Source organism: Armigeres subalbatus, chromosome 3 (assembly GCF_024139115.2).
Source record: "Armigeres subalbatus isolate Guangzhou_Male chromosome 3, GZ_Asu_2, whole genome shotgun sequence".
Classification (NCBI taxonomy): Eukaryota; Metazoa; Arthropoda; class Insecta; order Diptera; family Culicidae; genus Armigeres; species Armigeres subalbatus.
The window spans coordinates 62,881,244-62,898,939 of record NC_085141.1 but is presented as its reverse complement, the minus strand read 5'-3'; the positions used below and the strand labels follow the sequence as shown (position 1 = coordinate 62,898,939).

The 17,696-nt window shown below is 38.7% G+C and overlaps 2 protein-coding genes across 4 annotated transcripts in view; both read left to right on the top strand.

Annotated features, from left to right (window-relative positions):
• Positions 1 to 2,669, top strand: part of LOC134219249 (microtubule-associated protein Jupiter) — a 153,530-nt gene extending 150,861 nt beyond the window's left edge. For all 3 annotated transcript variants that reach the window (XM_062697958.1, XM_062697957.1, XM_062697959.1), the window contains one exon: positions 492 to 2,669. In XM_062697958.1, coding sequence (XP_062553942.1) covers positions 492 to 637 — 146 coding nt within the window. In that variant the 3' untranslated portion in view covers positions 638 to 2,669. The remainder of the gene's footprint in view (positions 1 to 491) is intronic.
• Positions 2,670 to 14,174: 11,505 nt separating this feature from the next.
• On the top strand, positions 14,175 to 15,959 carry LOC134219250 (D-aminoacyl-tRNA deacylase). Its single transcript, XM_062697960.1, has 3 exons — positions 14,175 to 14,391; positions 15,383 to 15,473; positions 15,544 to 15,959. The coding sequence occupies exons 1-3, from the start codon at positions 14,349 to 14,351 to the stop codon at positions 15,947 to 15,949; spliced, it is 540 nt and encodes a 179-aa protein (XP_062553944.1). The 5' UTR covers positions 14,175 to 14,348; the 3' UTR covers positions 15,950 to 15,959.
• Positions 15,960 to 17,696: the final 1,737 nt, after the last annotated feature.

Sequence of the window (17,696 nt, the reverse complement as noted above, 5' to 3'; positions counted from 1 at the left end):
ACTCAAAAAAAGAATCAACAATGAACAAAATAAGTTAATATAGGTATTTAAAAAAATCAGGATTTGGTCCAGCGGATAGAATAACGGCACTCAATTGTGAGTACATTAAATAATGCATGAGACAGTTTGAATATAGGTCGTGATGTCAACGTTATGCATAATTTATCGATCTTCTATCCGTCAGACTACATTGAATTGTGTCTACGGAAAATCAACTACCTCTTGTTCCTGGTTTTAGCATTTTTTACTCAACTGCTTTCCAATCAAATGAATTGACTAAATGTTGGAACGGTGAAAATGGTACTAAATCTTCTCATTTAGTCATTGGTGAAGAACTGTGCTCCGCTACCAAAATAATGGTAAAGATTTAAAACAGTTCGTTTTATTTGTGAAGGTAGAAGATAATGTATGTGCCTGTAAAGCTATTCTTTCTTTCAGATCCAAACCGATATTGAACTCGAACTAATGGTGCGTTTTTCCCTTCTCTGCAGAAAACGGCAATCCGGTGACCGGTGAGGGATACAAATCAGGTGGTGCAGCGGAAATCAACACGACTGTCCCATCGTTGAACGGAGCTGGCCATGTCATCAATAAGAATCGCATTCCACCGGGAGGTTTCTCGTCCGGTCTGTGGTAATCATCTGCTGCAGTAGCAACCATTCGGACCGCAGTGTGGGTTCCTTTTAACGGGTCCCCACTGCCATTTTTGTATTTCATTTCAAGACACACACGTAACAACCGTAAATTGGATTATTGATACGCAGAAGCGCAGCGAGTTAGCCAGACCCAAACGACAAATAGAAAAGACGATCCCGTTCCAAAAAATACACAGTCTGCCATCAACCGTTGCCGCCCGATTGCAACCCGGCTATAGTTTTCCGTCAAAGGATGGTTTATCAATTTAGATAACCGGATATAATTCCAGAGTTAATTTTCAATGCAAATTATCAAAAGATAAACTGATAGTGATAGAACACCATCATGTTAGGCTGATATCTGATAATATTAAAAAAGAAAAAAACGAATAACGAATCCAATTACTCTTTTCTGTGTAGAATAGTGGAATGTTTATTTTCCAAATTGTGAGAAATACACTTCATAAATCTCTTTAGATTCCTGTTCGAATTTTTTCGGGAGATTGCCGACCAAATTTAAAATGGGATAATTACGAAAAGCGAACTGAAACGATCAGAATTGTTGAGGAAATCAATAGCAGCAGTGGCTATTCAGCGACTGTTTGAAACACCACATGTAGTTATATTAACAAAGAGTTTCACGACGTCTCTGAAAGAGGATAAACATTCACTCAAACACATGCGCGCTGTTATCGCCAGGATTACAATTCATTTATTTTGAGATTTGAGAGCAATTGAAATACTTATCAAAATTACACAACAGTTGCGGTAATTGCTGCTGAGGGAAAAGATGAACAAGATATGACAACTTATATTCACATACACGTACATAAATATTTAGAGTGCATCTGTTTAAAATATTACTCAACCAAACTGTGCATAAACCGAAAATAAAGACAATTGCAAAAACGTCAGTTTTCCAGCGAATGTATTTCCGGAGAAGGTACGCTAGCGTATCATTCTCCCAATTCAAACCCCACAAAATATCTATGTGGTAGTAATTATAGAAAAGTTGAAATGTATAATCTTAACATATTTAAAAAAATCTTTAAAACAAGACGAAAATTTCTGCCCGATTTAAGTACGGTTTCTGTGTCCATTTCCTACTTTTTGCAGTTCTAGTTTTTTGCTTCTTCTCTGATCGATAGATTTGATTTTGATTAAATTAATCAAATGAATATTTCATGTCAATGATCAAATACATCCGCTTTTGTACTCTTTTATTTACCTGCATTTTATAGACGACGTTTTTTAGATATGTACCTATCACTCATATTTGTAATCACATAACTATATGCTAGATATCGGCGATGAGCCAATTGTTTTCTTCTTTAAAACTGTCTTCTACCTTTCGGTATAATTTCTTCTTTTCCTATTTATTAAACCTATACTTATTTGATGATTTTTATAAAATTATATCACATTAATTAAAAAAACTGTTACAGCGATCATAATTCAAACGGTAATCCAGTAGCGATTCAAAATTATAATGTGAACGAATGTGGCCTCAATTAGAATACCTTTGCTATATAGGAGAAAAGATTAAAACGAAAATATAAAAATAGAAATAGGGAAAGAAGAAAGACCTTATAGAAAGCCTATATTTGTAGTGTGGGAGAGTCAAAATTATTATGATAGTTGAAACGATTTGATTGTAGTTAAACAACTCCGGTGGAAAATGAAAGTGCGCTGAGAGCGAACGAGTAAAACATTACATTTAAACAGACACATACACATACATACATTATTTTCCTACATACCAACTCAGAGGAAAAAAGTAAAGGCAAGTGAAGAACTAGAGAAAAGCGATGTCGATACATTCTTCTATATACCTATTTGCATAACACGAGACATATTACACTTTTGATGGATGCAGCAATCCGATGAGTAATGAAAAAAATCGAAAAGCAAATACTACATATTACATAGAACAGTGAAAATAAAAACTATATGACAAACGCATATGGATTATAATTGTACTTGATTAATTCACTCTTATTTTCATTTGTAATAATAAATTTTAATTTAATAAAACTGTTGTTTAGTTTGAATCCGACCCAATATCCCTTTAACGTGAACAAGAAATAATTAGGAATTAGAAATGCTAAATTAGGATGAGCAACCCTTAGGATAAAGTGTATACTGCCGTTCTACGCATAATTGTCCCATGTACATAGGAAATCCCAGCAAACATGGGACAGATATGCGTATGACGGCAGTATAATGCATTCAAAATGTCCATTGCTGGAGTCCATACCGAGAACACTTTACTTGATTCTAGAAATATTCGGCTATGAATAATACAGTCGTTCGATTTTCGACGTTTGAACACGTACCGTCTTTTCCCTCCTAGATAGATTTCAGTATTTCTCTTTCAAAAACTCCAAATGCGCGTTGGTCCTCTATCAGAATTTTCTTACTCTCGTGTGCATAGAGAAATACCGGCTTGAAGAGCATTCTATATGGCCAATATGGTTCGACGGCGAGTTCCATACGATCGATGTGTCCAAAGTAAGTAAGATTTCCTGCCACGCTGCGCCTTTGAATTCCTCTACACCCAACCGGCGGTTGTTAGATTTTCTTACAATTATGTATAAGAATCTGCCAAAACCTGTATAAGAACTGGGCATATGCGAAATTGCTAGATTCTTATACAAATATTGTATAAGAATCTAACAATCTTGTAAGCTTTTCTTACATTTTTTGTATAAGAATCTAACAATTTCGCATATGCCCAGTTCTTATACCGTGGAAAATCAAATTTCGGACACACTCATACTTCGGACGCTTCAATTCGTATGGGAAATTTTCTGAAATATTTCATTGAAATGCTTCGTCAAGCTTGATCGGAAGGACTAATAGTTTTAGCTTGTTTTAGTATATTTACATTCTAATAAGACATGTTAAAACAATACGACGAAATGACTAAAAGACAGTCTGAGCTGTGCAGTGCGAATTATTTTCAATTATTCATCCCGGCACTGTGTAATCAGGTGTCCGAAGTTTGAATCTTTGTGTCCGAAATATAAATCCAACCCCGCCGGTGTCCGAGGTTTGAATCAAACAGAAGCCGGACATTTTCATAAATTTCAAACATTCTTTGCAATATCTTGCACATATTAAATACGTAGTTCAAAGATGAATACTATACTTAGTGATAGCAATGGTGATTTAAACGGTGTGATTTAAAATGTGAGTAAACAGGATGATTGTATATCAGAAAGTGCTTAAGCGTCTGAAGTTTGAGTTTGCACGGTACAGGTGTTGGTAGATTCTTATACAGAATTGTTAGAAAATCTAACAACCACCGGTTGGGTGTAGTGGTATCATTTTCGGGTCATCAGTGAGCCTAAGTACACGAACTCATCAACATACTCGATTTTGACACCACTGATTAATTTGTGTGGGCAACTAACATTGTCTTCTTTTGAGCCTCAATCTATTATTTAGTCCGATATGCTTAGCTTCCCGCTTTTGTCTGAAGTAGGCGTTTTTCTTCCTTTAAAAGTTAAGTTCCATAATATCAACGTCATCGGTGTGGCCTTCTCTTCACGGTCTCGATCTTCGTAAAGGTGCTTTTTTCTCCTGAAAATCGAGTTTTGTCAGTTCCGCACCCGTTTGAACCGTGTTTCGTTCGCCCTCGCGGGGTGTTGCAGCAATCTTGCTCATACGGCATTCTTCTGCTCCACTAACTCCCCCCGTCGTCATACCAGTCGTTTTTATGACCCGGGGGCACCACGCCTAAAGCGGCGGTTGCAATGATACCAATGGCGGATCGAATATCACTCCAGCTATCTTCAAGTGAAGCTTGAAGGTCCCAGGTCAAGGAAGGTTCAAGGTCCCAGGTCCCAGGTTCCACCGCGTGCAGCCAGCGTGGTCTTCAATGAAGTCGCAGGGCCCTATCTGATTCTCTGTTGTTTTGTTTTCGCTATTCTTTCTTCCGACATTCGCACTAAGTGACCAGCCCACTGCAGTCTGCCGTATTTTCTACGATTCACAATATTTTCTTCTTTGTATACTTCATACAGCTCATGATTCATGCGTCTGCGCCACATACCATTTTCTAGTTTCCAAGCGAGTATAGTACGCAGCACTTTTCGCTCGAAAACCCCGAAAGCTCTCCGGTCCCCCTATTTTAACTTTTAACTAAGCTGGTTACGTAATCCGTAAAAGTCCCTATTCGCAGCAGCAATACGTCTTTCCACTTCACAGGAAACGTCATTGTTACATGTCACAAGCGTTCCAAAGTAAACAAATTCTTCAACAACTTCAAACACATCCCCATCAAGCACTACCTCTGCACCAATACCACTAGGTCTTCCCCTATCTCTACCTGTCACCATGTACTTTGTCTTGGTAGAGTTAATGGTTAAGCCTATCCTCGGCGTCTCCCTCTTCACTAGGACAAAAGCCTCCACTTACTGCTTGCGATCGATTCCAATGAGGTCGATGTCGTCCGCAAAGCCCAGGAGCATATGCGACCGTGTGATTATAGTGCTGTTCCTCTGCACGCCAGATCTCCTAATAGCGCCTTCGAGTGCGATGTTGAACAATAAATTCGAAAATGCATCACCCTGCTTCAATCCGTCTAAGGTCTCAAACGAGGTTGACACTTCGTCGGCAATCCGAATACTTGATTTCGAGCCATCCAGCGTTGCACGTGTCAGTCGAATCAGTTTCACCGGAAAACCATGTTCGAAAATTACTGCCACAGCTCATTTATGTTCACTGAATCGAACGCCTGTTTTGAAATCAATAAACAGATAGTGAGTCTGCAAGTTGTACTCCCGGAATTTATTAAGGATCATTGGCAGGCTAAACATCTGATCCGTCGTTAATCGGCCCTCACGAAAACCTGCCTAGTATTCGCCGTCGAAGGACTCCTCAAGCGGTCTCAGTCTGTTGATCCCTCTGTAATTGGCACACCCTAGTCTGTGCCCTTTCTCATAGATTGGGCATATGAGGCCACCAAACCAGTTGACAGGCAGTTTTTCATCCTCCCATATTTTCTGGATAAAGTGGTGGATTGATTGATGCAGCTGCTCACTTCCGTGTTTGAGAAGTTCGACCGGGATCTCGTCCTTCCCAACAGCTTTACTGTTTGTCAGCTCGTTTAGAGCCTTCTTAACCTCGTCCAGCGTTGGTGGTTCCACTGCTTGATCGTCGCGGACTATGTCCATCCTTTTTAATGATGAACTTAATATTAACTTTGCTTAGCTTTGACTGACTACACATCTATGGTTGCTACTCTGTGATTGACCAAAATCAGTGAAATTGCACAAAGAATCAACTGAATGATTGACTGGGATTGTTCAAGCATTCTCAGTGTGCAAGTTTTAGTGACTCTAATATTCAAATGATCAATAACGGCGCCGGCCACGTCCTTGTATTCAGTTAAGAAGAGGGAAGGAATATTAGTAGGTGGTTTTTGCTATTTGAAGACCGTGTTTACCTCTGCGTCTCCACAAAAACCACAGGAAAGATTATCAGTTAGTTGGTAGGCATCGTTGGATCTGGATTCACTCTTATAAGCGATACGACGGTGCCATTCTTTATAAACTGTGATTTTACCTACCATAGTAGCACAATTCATGCTGATTTGGTTGCATCAACTCAAATGTTACCAAATTTGATTGCATTTGAGTTACTGTAACTACTCTACAACATCCCAAGCAACCAGAAGTTCGGATTAGAAGGGCTATTTTGGCTTAATCAGCTCTCATTTTAAGTAATTTTGTGTATGGTGGGAGCGTAAAAGTGAACTTTAAAGTTCCGTTAAGGACGCTTGGAACTTGATGTGAACCATAGTGAACCAATTAGTTCGGTTAAGAGTAACTTTAAGTAAAATCTGAACTTCTGGTTGCTTGGGATGTGTGTTACTCGGGTAACCATGATTCGGCCGCACAATGTAGAACAAACTCACTACCTGCACACCGAGCAGGAACACGACCAAACGTATATCTATTGATTTACTTCCCGACCGCACAAACTACAACGATACCAGATCGTTCGACGTGTATATAAACCGAGCATGGACAATAGTCACCATGCATGCCCGATGGCATATGCAAACTGTAAAGGATCGAGTTTTTGACGACCGAACCGACGTGCAGTATTCTGTACTTACTTGCCCTTACTTACTTACCGGAGCAAAGCGCAATACAAGCGCGTTAGGGTGCGGCCATAGTAGACGCGAAGTACGAAGCGTCCATATGATTTGACAGCTCCTTATTATTGATTGTTATTCCTTTGCATGTAGTTTTCGCACGTCGTCGCGTAGACGCGTTTACTCTGGCAGGCAGCTTATCCGCCGAATATCAAAAAGATATTTTTGCAATTCCTGATCATAATATTTGGTTTACAGTTCGTCTTTGAGTGATAAAACGGCCTACTTTTCCATACCAACGAAATGGGTGCTTTAATGAACATAATGCATCTCAAATGGGTTGCATAATATTCATTATAGCACTCATTTGGGTGCTATAATGAAAAACCAACGTCAGAACAGTAGTTACATGACTACATTTTGCTGAATAAGCTTGGGTAAGTGTTCAAATAGTGTATTCTCTGCGTCGCTTAATAATTGAAATACTAGTTTGAAGGACATGACGTCAAATTTTTTTAAAGGCAAGCACATCTATCGTTTCACGGCTTATCGAACTATGCAATGTGGAACGGTAACATGGAATTTGGTTGTTCTCTGCAGCAACATAATTTATTGCCAAGAATGATCATGTGGATTAAATTAGACTGTATAATTTTGGTGCAGATTTATTAAATTAAAGTCCAATTTTCGTCATTGCAAAAAATAGCGTGTGCAACTCGTTGCAAAACTCGATTTTTTCAGCACTCGTAGTATTTATCCAACTCGGCAAGCCTCGTTGGATAAACGTACAACTCGTGCTGAAAAAATCATCTTTTTGCAACTTGTTGCACAAACTACTATTTTTTTCTCCGGCCCGCGACGAATAACACACGCACTGTACTTACTTTCCCGATGGCTACTGCAAGCTATGGAAGATCGCACTTTTCTCGACCGGATCAAAGCGCAATACCTGAAACACGAGAAATCACGCACTGAACTGATTTTTATTACCGGTCGCGCAATGCAGAACACAATATTTCGGCCGATCGCGCGATCGTTCTGCTGTTCGAAACAAGAGAAATCACGCACTGAACTGATTAACTTTATTACCGGCCGCGCAAAGCCTTTAGTGATGAACTTAATTTTAAAATTAAAAAATCACTTAAATAAAGAATAAAAAAAAAATGTCCATGCTGTTCCTTAATACACCTTCATCTTCACCGTTCAACAAAATCTTCGAAATGCTCCTCCCCGAGCAGGAGCGACGACCTCGATAACATAAATTGGTATGAACTAGCCTTGCATAAGAGGTAAAATACCAAAAAATAGTAGAAAAAACTTATATGCAGAATACATGAGGTATAACATGCTTAGGTATTTCAATACCAAACGAATATTTCAATACCAAACGAATAATTGGTTATGCATTTGGTATTGAAATTCAATTTATTAACTGAGTATGATATAAAGAAAGAATCACCGTCTTCGACCAGATGTCGCACAGACTGAACACTTAACATCTAGCATGAGACAACGGACGGGCCATTTACACAACACCCAGTGGACCAGTGGAGAACTTTTCGCTTTATGAAAGGTTTTCTCCTTACCGGGGCGGGAATCGAACGCACACTCCACAGCACATGCGTCTAGACGATTGACGTCGCTAACCGCACGGTCACGAAGCCCACTGACCCTATGGCTTAAGTATTGTGCATATTAGTTTTTGGTATTACTCCTTTGGCATTTTACCTCTTATGCAGGGCTAGTTCATAACAGAGTATGGTATCAATAACAGAATTCTCGCTTAACTTTTCAAAAGGACCTAAGTAACATTTTTTTCATGAAATAATTTGATTAGTGCAATCGAAAGCTTTCATGTTTTTCTATTGATTGCACTATTCAAATTAATTCATGAAAAAAATGTTACTTAGGTCCTTTTGAAAAGTGAGGCGAGAATTAGGTATTATTGATCCAATTTTTCGTTGGCGTCGCTGTGCAGTGCCTAACATTTCCTGCGCTGTTGTAGTCACAGCTTCGTTAATATTTTCCCACAATCTGTTGACGTTGCCAGATCCTGTGGCATCTCCTATCCGCTCGTCCAGCTTCTGGTGGTACTGTTCAGCAACTCCTTCAACTGACAAGCGTTGGATATTGAAACGCATCGTTCTGTTGTTTCGTGAATTCGTGACGCTGAAAAGTCGCGCCCGAATTTTTGCAACTACAAGATAGTGATCCGAGTCGATGTTCGGACCTCGGAAGGACCTTACATCTATAACACCCGAGAAATGTCGTCCGTCGACCAACACGTGGTCTATCTGTGAGCAAGTGTTTCCACTCGGATGTTGCCAGGTGTGTTTGTGGATATTCTTATGTGCGAAGTAGGTACTGCGGTACCGCGAAATGTGGTACGCGAAGTACCAATGCAATGTAAGGGCGCGACGTTCGACTTCAACGCATGTCGTACACCGTCGAGCTTTTTGAGCGCAGGCATACTGCAACGAGGTAGAGGTCGGATAGTAAATATTACAACAGTATAAACATGATTAGAATGTATACGATAAATATATAAATAATAAATAAAAATGATGATCATAATGTCTCCAAAACCATGTGAATATGATCTTAGTTTCTTTAATCTGGTGATGGTGATCATGATTTAAATCCGTGTCTACTCCGCGATGTTCAGTTCAGCTGAATCCTCGTCCAAAAAAACGTATTAAGGCAAAAAAACGTATGTATGAAATTTTGTTCGTTTGTTTGAGAAACTACATATGTCCACACACTTTGAAGAGCAATTGTGAAGTACTGCTTACAATTTTTGCACTGGCCAAAAACTATTGTTCTGTATCAAAGAAATCAAAATATTCGGTGCAAATTTGTTCATGAACAGTTTTTTGTTGGTTTCTCAAAATTGTGTAGAATGGATTTATGCAGTTTCTCCAACAAATGGTTCAAATATTCTCAGCAGACTTTTTCTCTTAGGTACATATAATATGAGTACAAAAGTTAATTATAGGCTCCCCCAGATCTAAGCGATTTCATCTCCGCGACGGCGACAACTAGTCGCCGCGATTCTATCGTTGGGTCGCTGCAGGCAATGTTCTATTTACGCTTTCATACCAACGGCGACAGAATCGCTGTCGCCAAGCGATAGAACCGCGTCGCGACTGTTCACAAAGATACGGTCACTAGGATTGTGCAGCTAACCGATCGGGGCGTCCTTTAAAGACAACTTGCCGAATTGACAGAACTATGGTGAAGGAGCCGGAACCCGATCGGGGACTATCAGCTCCGAAAATTCCGAAACAAATTGAAGGCGAGTTTTCCATTCTAATGACATCACAATCCGTACTCAATCGTCTTCATAAGAAAGGTCTTAAGGGCAGTGTAGCACTTAAGAGGCCATGGTTGTCCGCAAAAAATATCAAAAAAAAAAAATAATTGGAGTGGGCCAGGACCACATTTCATGCTCATGTGATGACTGGAATAAGTTGATTTGGTAAAACGAGAGACGAAAGTAATGCTATTTGGGTCTGCTGATATAACAAGAAAATAGTGGCGAACCGATGACAGTTTGAAAAAGTAGTGTTTGCGGCCTACAGTCAAGTGGTGGTGATGGTGATATTTTACCAACATTGATTTTTTAATCAACTTTGATTTTTGCTGTAGGTAGGGTCATGGTGTGGGGTGGGGATCTAAAAACGGGCTTGGTAGTCACATGGCTACTGCTTCTGCCTCATACGCAGGAGGTCGTGGGTTCAATCCCAAGTCCGTTCCATTCTCTCCTACTTTGTAACTTTCTCTATCACCCTTATTCTTGTTTATGGACGAACGATACTTACGAACGAATGCAATTCGTTCGAACCGTTTCTCCATTTGATTTTGCTGGCGTAAACGGGAATGCGCTTCAACTTTCGTTCGAAAGCGCGTTCGTACGTAAACAAGAATATGGGTGTATATTTCTCCTGTTCTAGCAATCACTAGAACTGGAAATGGACTTCCATACCCAAGTAACCATTAGCACTATATTACGCCAAACCGCCATATAGGGCTACTATACGGCAATTTAGAAACTTATAAGCATTAAAGTAGCACTATATGGCCTTTTGGCGAAATAAAGTGCTTATTGGCTACTTGGGTACCGTTTCCATTTCTATATTTACTATGCCTTCAGCTTGACTATTCTAGTAGAAACTGCTAGAATTGGAAGTGAACGAAAAAAAGCTCGTTTACTACATCCAATAAGAAATTCTATCAGTTGGTTTCTCCTATCTGTCACATTAGCAGCTCGTTAACCAAGACGAACCTCTGTCCCTCGAACCTAGCCCAAAAATTCCAAAAAATTCCGCATGAACTCGTGGCAAGTGCAGAGGTTTATTCGGCTTGCAGTGGGCGAGTGATTGGATAATCATTTCCTTCCCCTTCCCTACATTGACTTGCATTCTGACGTGGCAGACGCCAGTATGACCTAACAAATGAGATCACCAGTACTTGTACATTGAAGATGAGTGCTAGTCTCAAGCAAACATCTGTTGGTTCTCTCTCATAATGGAGTAACAACTACGGGCAGTCAATCAAGCTCAAGCTCAAGGTAGGGTCATGGTGTGGGGATCTATGGATGCATCCGGCGTTGTAAAACTTGAGTAAATCGATAGAATCATGACCAAAGAGGATTATTTGGACATTTGGAAGTGAAAGTTACCAGTATCTGGATAAAAGCTAAAGTTGGAGCGGAGATATACGTTTCAACAAAACAGAGATCCGATCATGAACATCGTTCAAATCGTACACATTAAAAAGTGTTCAAATGTCATTTAGTAAAAAAAACAAAACAGCAAAGAGAGCAGTCAGAAACCGATTTTTCTGATAATCATAGAGTAACCATAGGTTCGAATTGAAAAATGTATCCCGTTAATATGCAAATTGGGGCTCTCCTTAGTCGTGCGGTAAGACGCGCGGCTACAAAGCAAGACCATGCTCAGGGTGGATGGGTTCGATTCCCGGTGCCGGTCTAGGCAATTTTCGGAATGGAAATTGTCTCGACTTCCCTGGGCATAAAAGTGTCATCGTGCTAGCCTCGTGATATACGAATGCAAAAATGGTAACCTGGCTTAGAAACCTTGCAGTTAATAACTGTGGAAGTGCTCAATGAACATTAAGCAGCGAGGCGGCTCTGTCCTAGTGTGGGGATGTAATGCCAATAAGAAGAAGAAGAAGAAGAAGAAGAAGAAGAAGAAATATGCAAATTATCGGGGGCCCACGGTACTCTGAGCGAGGAGTAAGCTTGTCAATAATCGCTAAAGAAATATGGCACAAAAGCATTATAAAAAGCCCAACTTAATTTACCGAGTGGTGATACTGTCTTTCTCGCATTTAGCCAAGACACCAACCTTATATGGAGCTGGATTGTTAGTGTATCAAAATGTTATGTAATAAGTTTTAGTCGTAAAAAGAATGACATTATGTACCCATACAGCATTGATAACTTTAAGTTGACAATGGTATCAGAAGTTAAGGATCTAGGAGTAATACTCGATAAGAAACTGACGTTTCATAGTCATTATGTGAGCATGATAGCTAGAGCAAGTAAAAATCTCGGATTTATTATGCGCATTGCTAAGGAATTTCGTGATCCATACTGTTTAAAAGCCTTGTATTACGCATTAGTGCGATCCGTACTAGAATCCAATTCTATTATATGGTGCCCACATACTGATAACTGGATTACAAGAATTGAATCTAAGTTTATACGATACGCTTTGCGATTTCTTCCATGGTCAAACAGATTTGAATTGCCTCCTTATGCTGATCGCTGTCAACTTCTGAACATGGAACCACTGTTTAAAAGACGAATGGATTCGAAAGCAATCTTTGTAGCTAAATTGTTGATATCAAAAATTGATGCACCGAATATTCTATCAATGATTTGTCTAAACGCCATAAAAAGACTACTTAGAACTGGGATTTTTTTACGACTTCCTGCACGCCGTACACTTTACGGACTCAATGAACCAATTCGTTCTATGTGTAATGTATTTAATAATGTGTACTATATGTTTGATTTTGCGTGTTCCATTGATATTTTTAAAAATCGACTTCGAAATGTTCGGCAACACTGATTGTTATTATAGTTAAGAAAATTATTTTGAGCTTATTAGTTTTAATGAATCATGTAGACCACGATGTTCGATGATTGTTCCAAATAAATAAATAAATAAATAAATAAATAAATATAGTTCGATTCCATTTTCTTGATAACTATTAAATGCAATGGTCGATAGTTATCAAATTTAATAGTGATCAACAAGGCTTGTCCCCTGTCGAATGCAACTTGTTGCGAGAAAATCGGTTAAGAATTACTATATGAAAAAGTGGCTAATGTTTTTAGGTTTTCATGTACACACACATACACACGGACAGACAGACATTTGTTCAGTTCGGCGAGCTGAGTCGATTGGTATATAACATCATAGGTCTCCGAGACTTCTATAAAAAGTTCGATTTGGGAGTGAAATGATAACCTTTCGGTAAAACTTTGTTGTACGAGAAGGCAAAAAGTTCCGGAGCCATATTTATGTTTGAGTATGAAATAATTTTCATACTTTAAATTTTGATTCCGTCTGCTTCAAGTGTACGGGAATAAATAATAACCGCGCGCCTATTACGATCAAATCAAATCAAGGTTCAAATAACGTGTCATATACCCTGTAAGAAAAAGGCATTTAGTCATAAAAAACGAGTACAATTAAATTAATTTTTAGATTTTTCAATCCCTCGACAATAGGATACAAAATGCCTTTGAGAATGCTTAGCGCTTAACATAAAAGTTTATCCAATAAGGTGTTCGAAAAGTATCTAGGGTAAAATGCCCAATAGTGGACCCCCTAGTAGCGAAATTTTGCTCTTCCTGGCATAACGAGTGGAAATTTTCAAAATATTAATTTTGCGTGATATCTAATATCAAGCTCTGCATCTCCTCTTTACGATTCATATATAAAACGCTCAAATACTCGACGTTATTCTTTAAAATTAACATTGTAAAGTCGGACTAAATTTGCCCTATAGTAGACCCCCTGGGGGTCCATAATAGGAAATTGGTTTCCTATAGTCGACACTTCATTTGATTTTCATGTTTCGTTTCGGGACGTTCTTCTTCCCTATTATGGACCCCCCAAAATATTCCTGTAATGGACACTCTCGTGTTTATTTTTTATAAAATTGTAAAAAATCAACTAATTTTACTTTCCGTAGCATTTTCAATGCATGTAATCAAATCATAGGACTGTAAGGTAGGTTCTCCCGATGGAATTTCATAGCAAAATGTTTCCATTGTGCTGTAATAATGAAAAAATGTCTGGAGGGTCCACTATTGGTTGGGGGTCCATTATTGGGCACTTTACCCTAATTTAAAGCTGTGTTTAAAGTTCATTCATTTTGGATAGATTCGTATTTCAGTGTCAGCAAACGTATGACAGCGAGAAAAGTCAGACTTTCATGCCGCATCAAAATAAGTCGGCCCTCATGAGCTTCGAAATAAACAACTAATTTTTTCTCTGATGGATGTGTTGAAACTTAGTCGTGATAAATTTGTTATTACCACATAATTCGAGCATATATTTTCAAGAACAATGAAAGCCATCATTCAGAGGGTTTCAGCAGCGAAAGTTACTGGTGAGTGTACTAATAAATGTCTGACAAATTTAATAGATGGAGCATAGCCGTAGGGTTGTAAAAATAGATATCACTGATCTTTGAAATAAATTTAAGATAAGGATCCAGTCAATCAATTTGCTGAGCATTGTTGCGACGGATAGTCGAATCTTGCAAACTCGTCCGGGTGACTACAGAGGTCAGCAATTCAGAGTAATACTAATAATGTGCATATGGATGAAACCAACGTATAATAATTAGTATGGTGTTGATGGCACAAATGCAAGAGGTAGCGAACAAAAATATACAGTATGGGTATGGCAAATAATGACGATAAATGGAGCATTCACCATTGAAATGAAATCAAACCGTTTACTAATAGATCAAGTTTGTAGGTAATGTTGCCACCAGCGCTGAATTGTTATGAAGGGCTAGATGCAATTTCGATTAATTCGAATGTGAATGCTTCCGAGTGGCTATATCTTTTATACAAAAAAACGCCGTCTTAAAAGTGATGTTCCAAATTTGTTCCGTTACTTGCCACCCGCAAATAAACACTTGCCATTAGGGAGATACAGAATTGCTGAAAATTAAATTCAACACGCAAGGTCTGATCGCCTCTTATTATCGACTATCTATTAGCTTAGGAAGTATTTTATGAAGTGATAGAATTGATTAACTTTAAACATTTGGGTACATGGCGTCCTTACGGATTGATCTTTCGAAAAAGTAATTATTTTCATATCAAGTCTCATACAAAATCAAAATGACGTGTGCAGTGCACAGTACAATTACAGCCACATTAGCTCGAAATTTCTGTGTGATCATTACGTACTTTTTATTTTGTGAGTTTTCGAGATTTAAGCAAGATGTTAGGAACAGGTATCTCGTGGTTCAAAAACCGGAACATCTTCAATATATGTTGCGAAGGCTAAAAAAATGAATCTTTTAGTGAACCGGTAGAATTGTAGGATGTTAAATATTGCTTTGTTACTCTTGTTACTCTTTTCAGTTGGTGAAGAACTCATCAGTTCTATCGGTAGAGGCTTGTGCGTGCTAATCGGTATATCAAACGAAGATAATGCCAATGATGTCGAATGGATGTATGAGATTATATCGATTCCCCGGAATAAACCCATCTAACGCATTGTTATTTCCTAAATCTCAAACCAGGGCCAAGAAACTGTTGAACATTCGCCTTTTCGAGGACTCTTCCGGTAAAAGGTGGAACCAAAGTGTTCTGGACCAGCAGCTGGAACTGCTGTGCGTCAGTCAGTTTACTCTGTATCATCGTATGAAGGGTAATCGGCCCGATTTTAGTAAGGCTATGCAAGGTGCAGATGCACAGAATTTGTACAATTCACTACTGCAGAAGCTGGGTGCTCTCTATCATGCGGACAGAATTAAGGATGGAAAATTCGGAGCCATGATGCAGGTGCACATCCAGAACGACGGTCCTGTGACCCTGGAGATCGAATCCCCTCCACAGAGCCAACAAGAGTTGGACAAACTGAAGCGATCCAATGAACATAAGGCGAAGAGTAAAAACACTGGTAATGAAATGACGAATGATGTTTAGTAATGTTTAATGAATTATCAATGGAAAGAATGTCATCCAGTGAGAATCGGACTCTTAAGCGTTGTGAAATATCTTTATTTTTTCTCCTAATAAACCGTTCTTTTTCGAATCATCATTTATTTGTTCGTAGTAAATATACAATTGAATAATCCATATCTCTGCATTCAACAAGATCCGTAATGCTGTTCCTAACAACTAAAACTTATAACAACATTAAGCACAGTTTGCGCTGAAATTTTTCCTACTTAAACCAATTTACATAACAGATCAAATTAAAATTTTAACTTGCTACCACTTTTGGGTTTCATACTTTTGATTCTCAGTAACCGTTACAAAGACGCACTTTGTATGCACGATTCGCATTCCGTCGAAACTTGATTTCAAAACTTGAAACACACTTAAATGTTTGTAATAACTAACTCGATATGCCTGGAGATGCAACTAAATACAGATGGAGAATTAATTTCCATGTAATCTCAAACTATTTTGCATTGTTATATGAATGAGCGATGGACTTTCCCAACCTTATCCCTCAACGATTTCGAGTTACCTCGCAACTATCCTACTTTAGCTCTAGTTGATGATGGTGGGTTGATTTCATGATATGGTAAAGACGTGATGCGGTTGGAAATGTCCCATGCTCGAGAACAGTATGCACTGTTTATTCTGCTTTTATGAAAAATGGATCTGTTTTCTGTAACTTTATTGAACGAATTTTTGTTATTTGTATTATCAGTAAAAAAGTGAAGGGCTATGTGAATGTTATGCACAAAATAGGCAAGACTGGTGCAATCATTATAACCAACAGTGCATTTAATGATAATTCAAAACTCATCTTTCTTCAATCACCACTGCTTTATGCAATGGCGCCACCGTATTTGGTTTTCAGCATTTCGTTTACCAGAATTTGTCTATGGTGGCGCTATATGTTCAATTGAAACCATTCAAGACAATTTACCATCGGTACTGTTTTGTGGTATTGGGCAACGAGCCAATAAATAAAACAGCTGATAGATTTAGAATATATTTAGATAGCACTAGCCAAGGGGTTGACACAAAAGTCCAAATCAATTTCTCAAGCACGGTCAACATCAGCTATGAGCTGCCTTCATCCATCTACAAATACGGTCAACAAAACCAAATCATTAGATGTGAACATGGCGACCTCTTCCAGCTTCACAGCAGCCGTGCAATCTGTGAAGAATATTGAAAGCTTCCAATATATCTACATGGCAGATTAGACAGAAACCCAACTGGGCATCGCAGGAGAGGCAGACTCAATGGTTCATGATTACTTAGCTTCCATAAAGAAATAATCTGGCAACAGATTAAGTCGATTGCTGAACATCGTCCAGGATGGAAATCTATCGAGAGCGCCTTTTACAGGCACAGGACCCATAAGCAAGTAAAAAGTTCCTTGTGCACCATTCTTGAATATTTTGATAGACAATTGTTCGAGAAGCTTCCTCTTTCAGTGTTGAATATTTTGTTACGACTTTTTTTTTCGATTACCGAAACTATCTTATTGGAACAAAACAATCCCGAAATAGAGCAGATTTCTTGCGTCAAGGTCATCAAGTGAATCGAGCTTTATCAGCTTGAGAAATTCTGCAATGTAAAATCTATAAAAACTTCTGATTCCGTCGTCCGGGGTGACAAAGGATCAAATGGGCTGAGAATGGGTCACTGATTCAACTACATTGAATGCTTGTGGAATAGATTTAATGTATCTGAGGGCCAATAAACT

What these genes read in the sequence shown, in the direction of transcription:
- LOC134219250 (XM_062697960.1), top strand. Translation starts at nt 14,349, where the DNA reads ATGAAAGCCATCATTCAGAGGGTTTCAGCAGCGAAAGTTACTG. An exon ending in TTCAGCAGCGAAAGTTACTG is followed by an intron (nt 14,392 to 15,382) that starts GTGAGTGTACTA and finishes TACTCTTTTCAG; the next exon opens with TTGGTGAAGAACTCATCAGT. An exon ending in GCCAATGATGTCGAATGGAT is followed by an intron (nt 15,474 to 15,543) that starts GTATGAGATTAT and finishes ATCTCAAACCAG; the next exon opens with GGCCAAGAAACTGTTGAACA.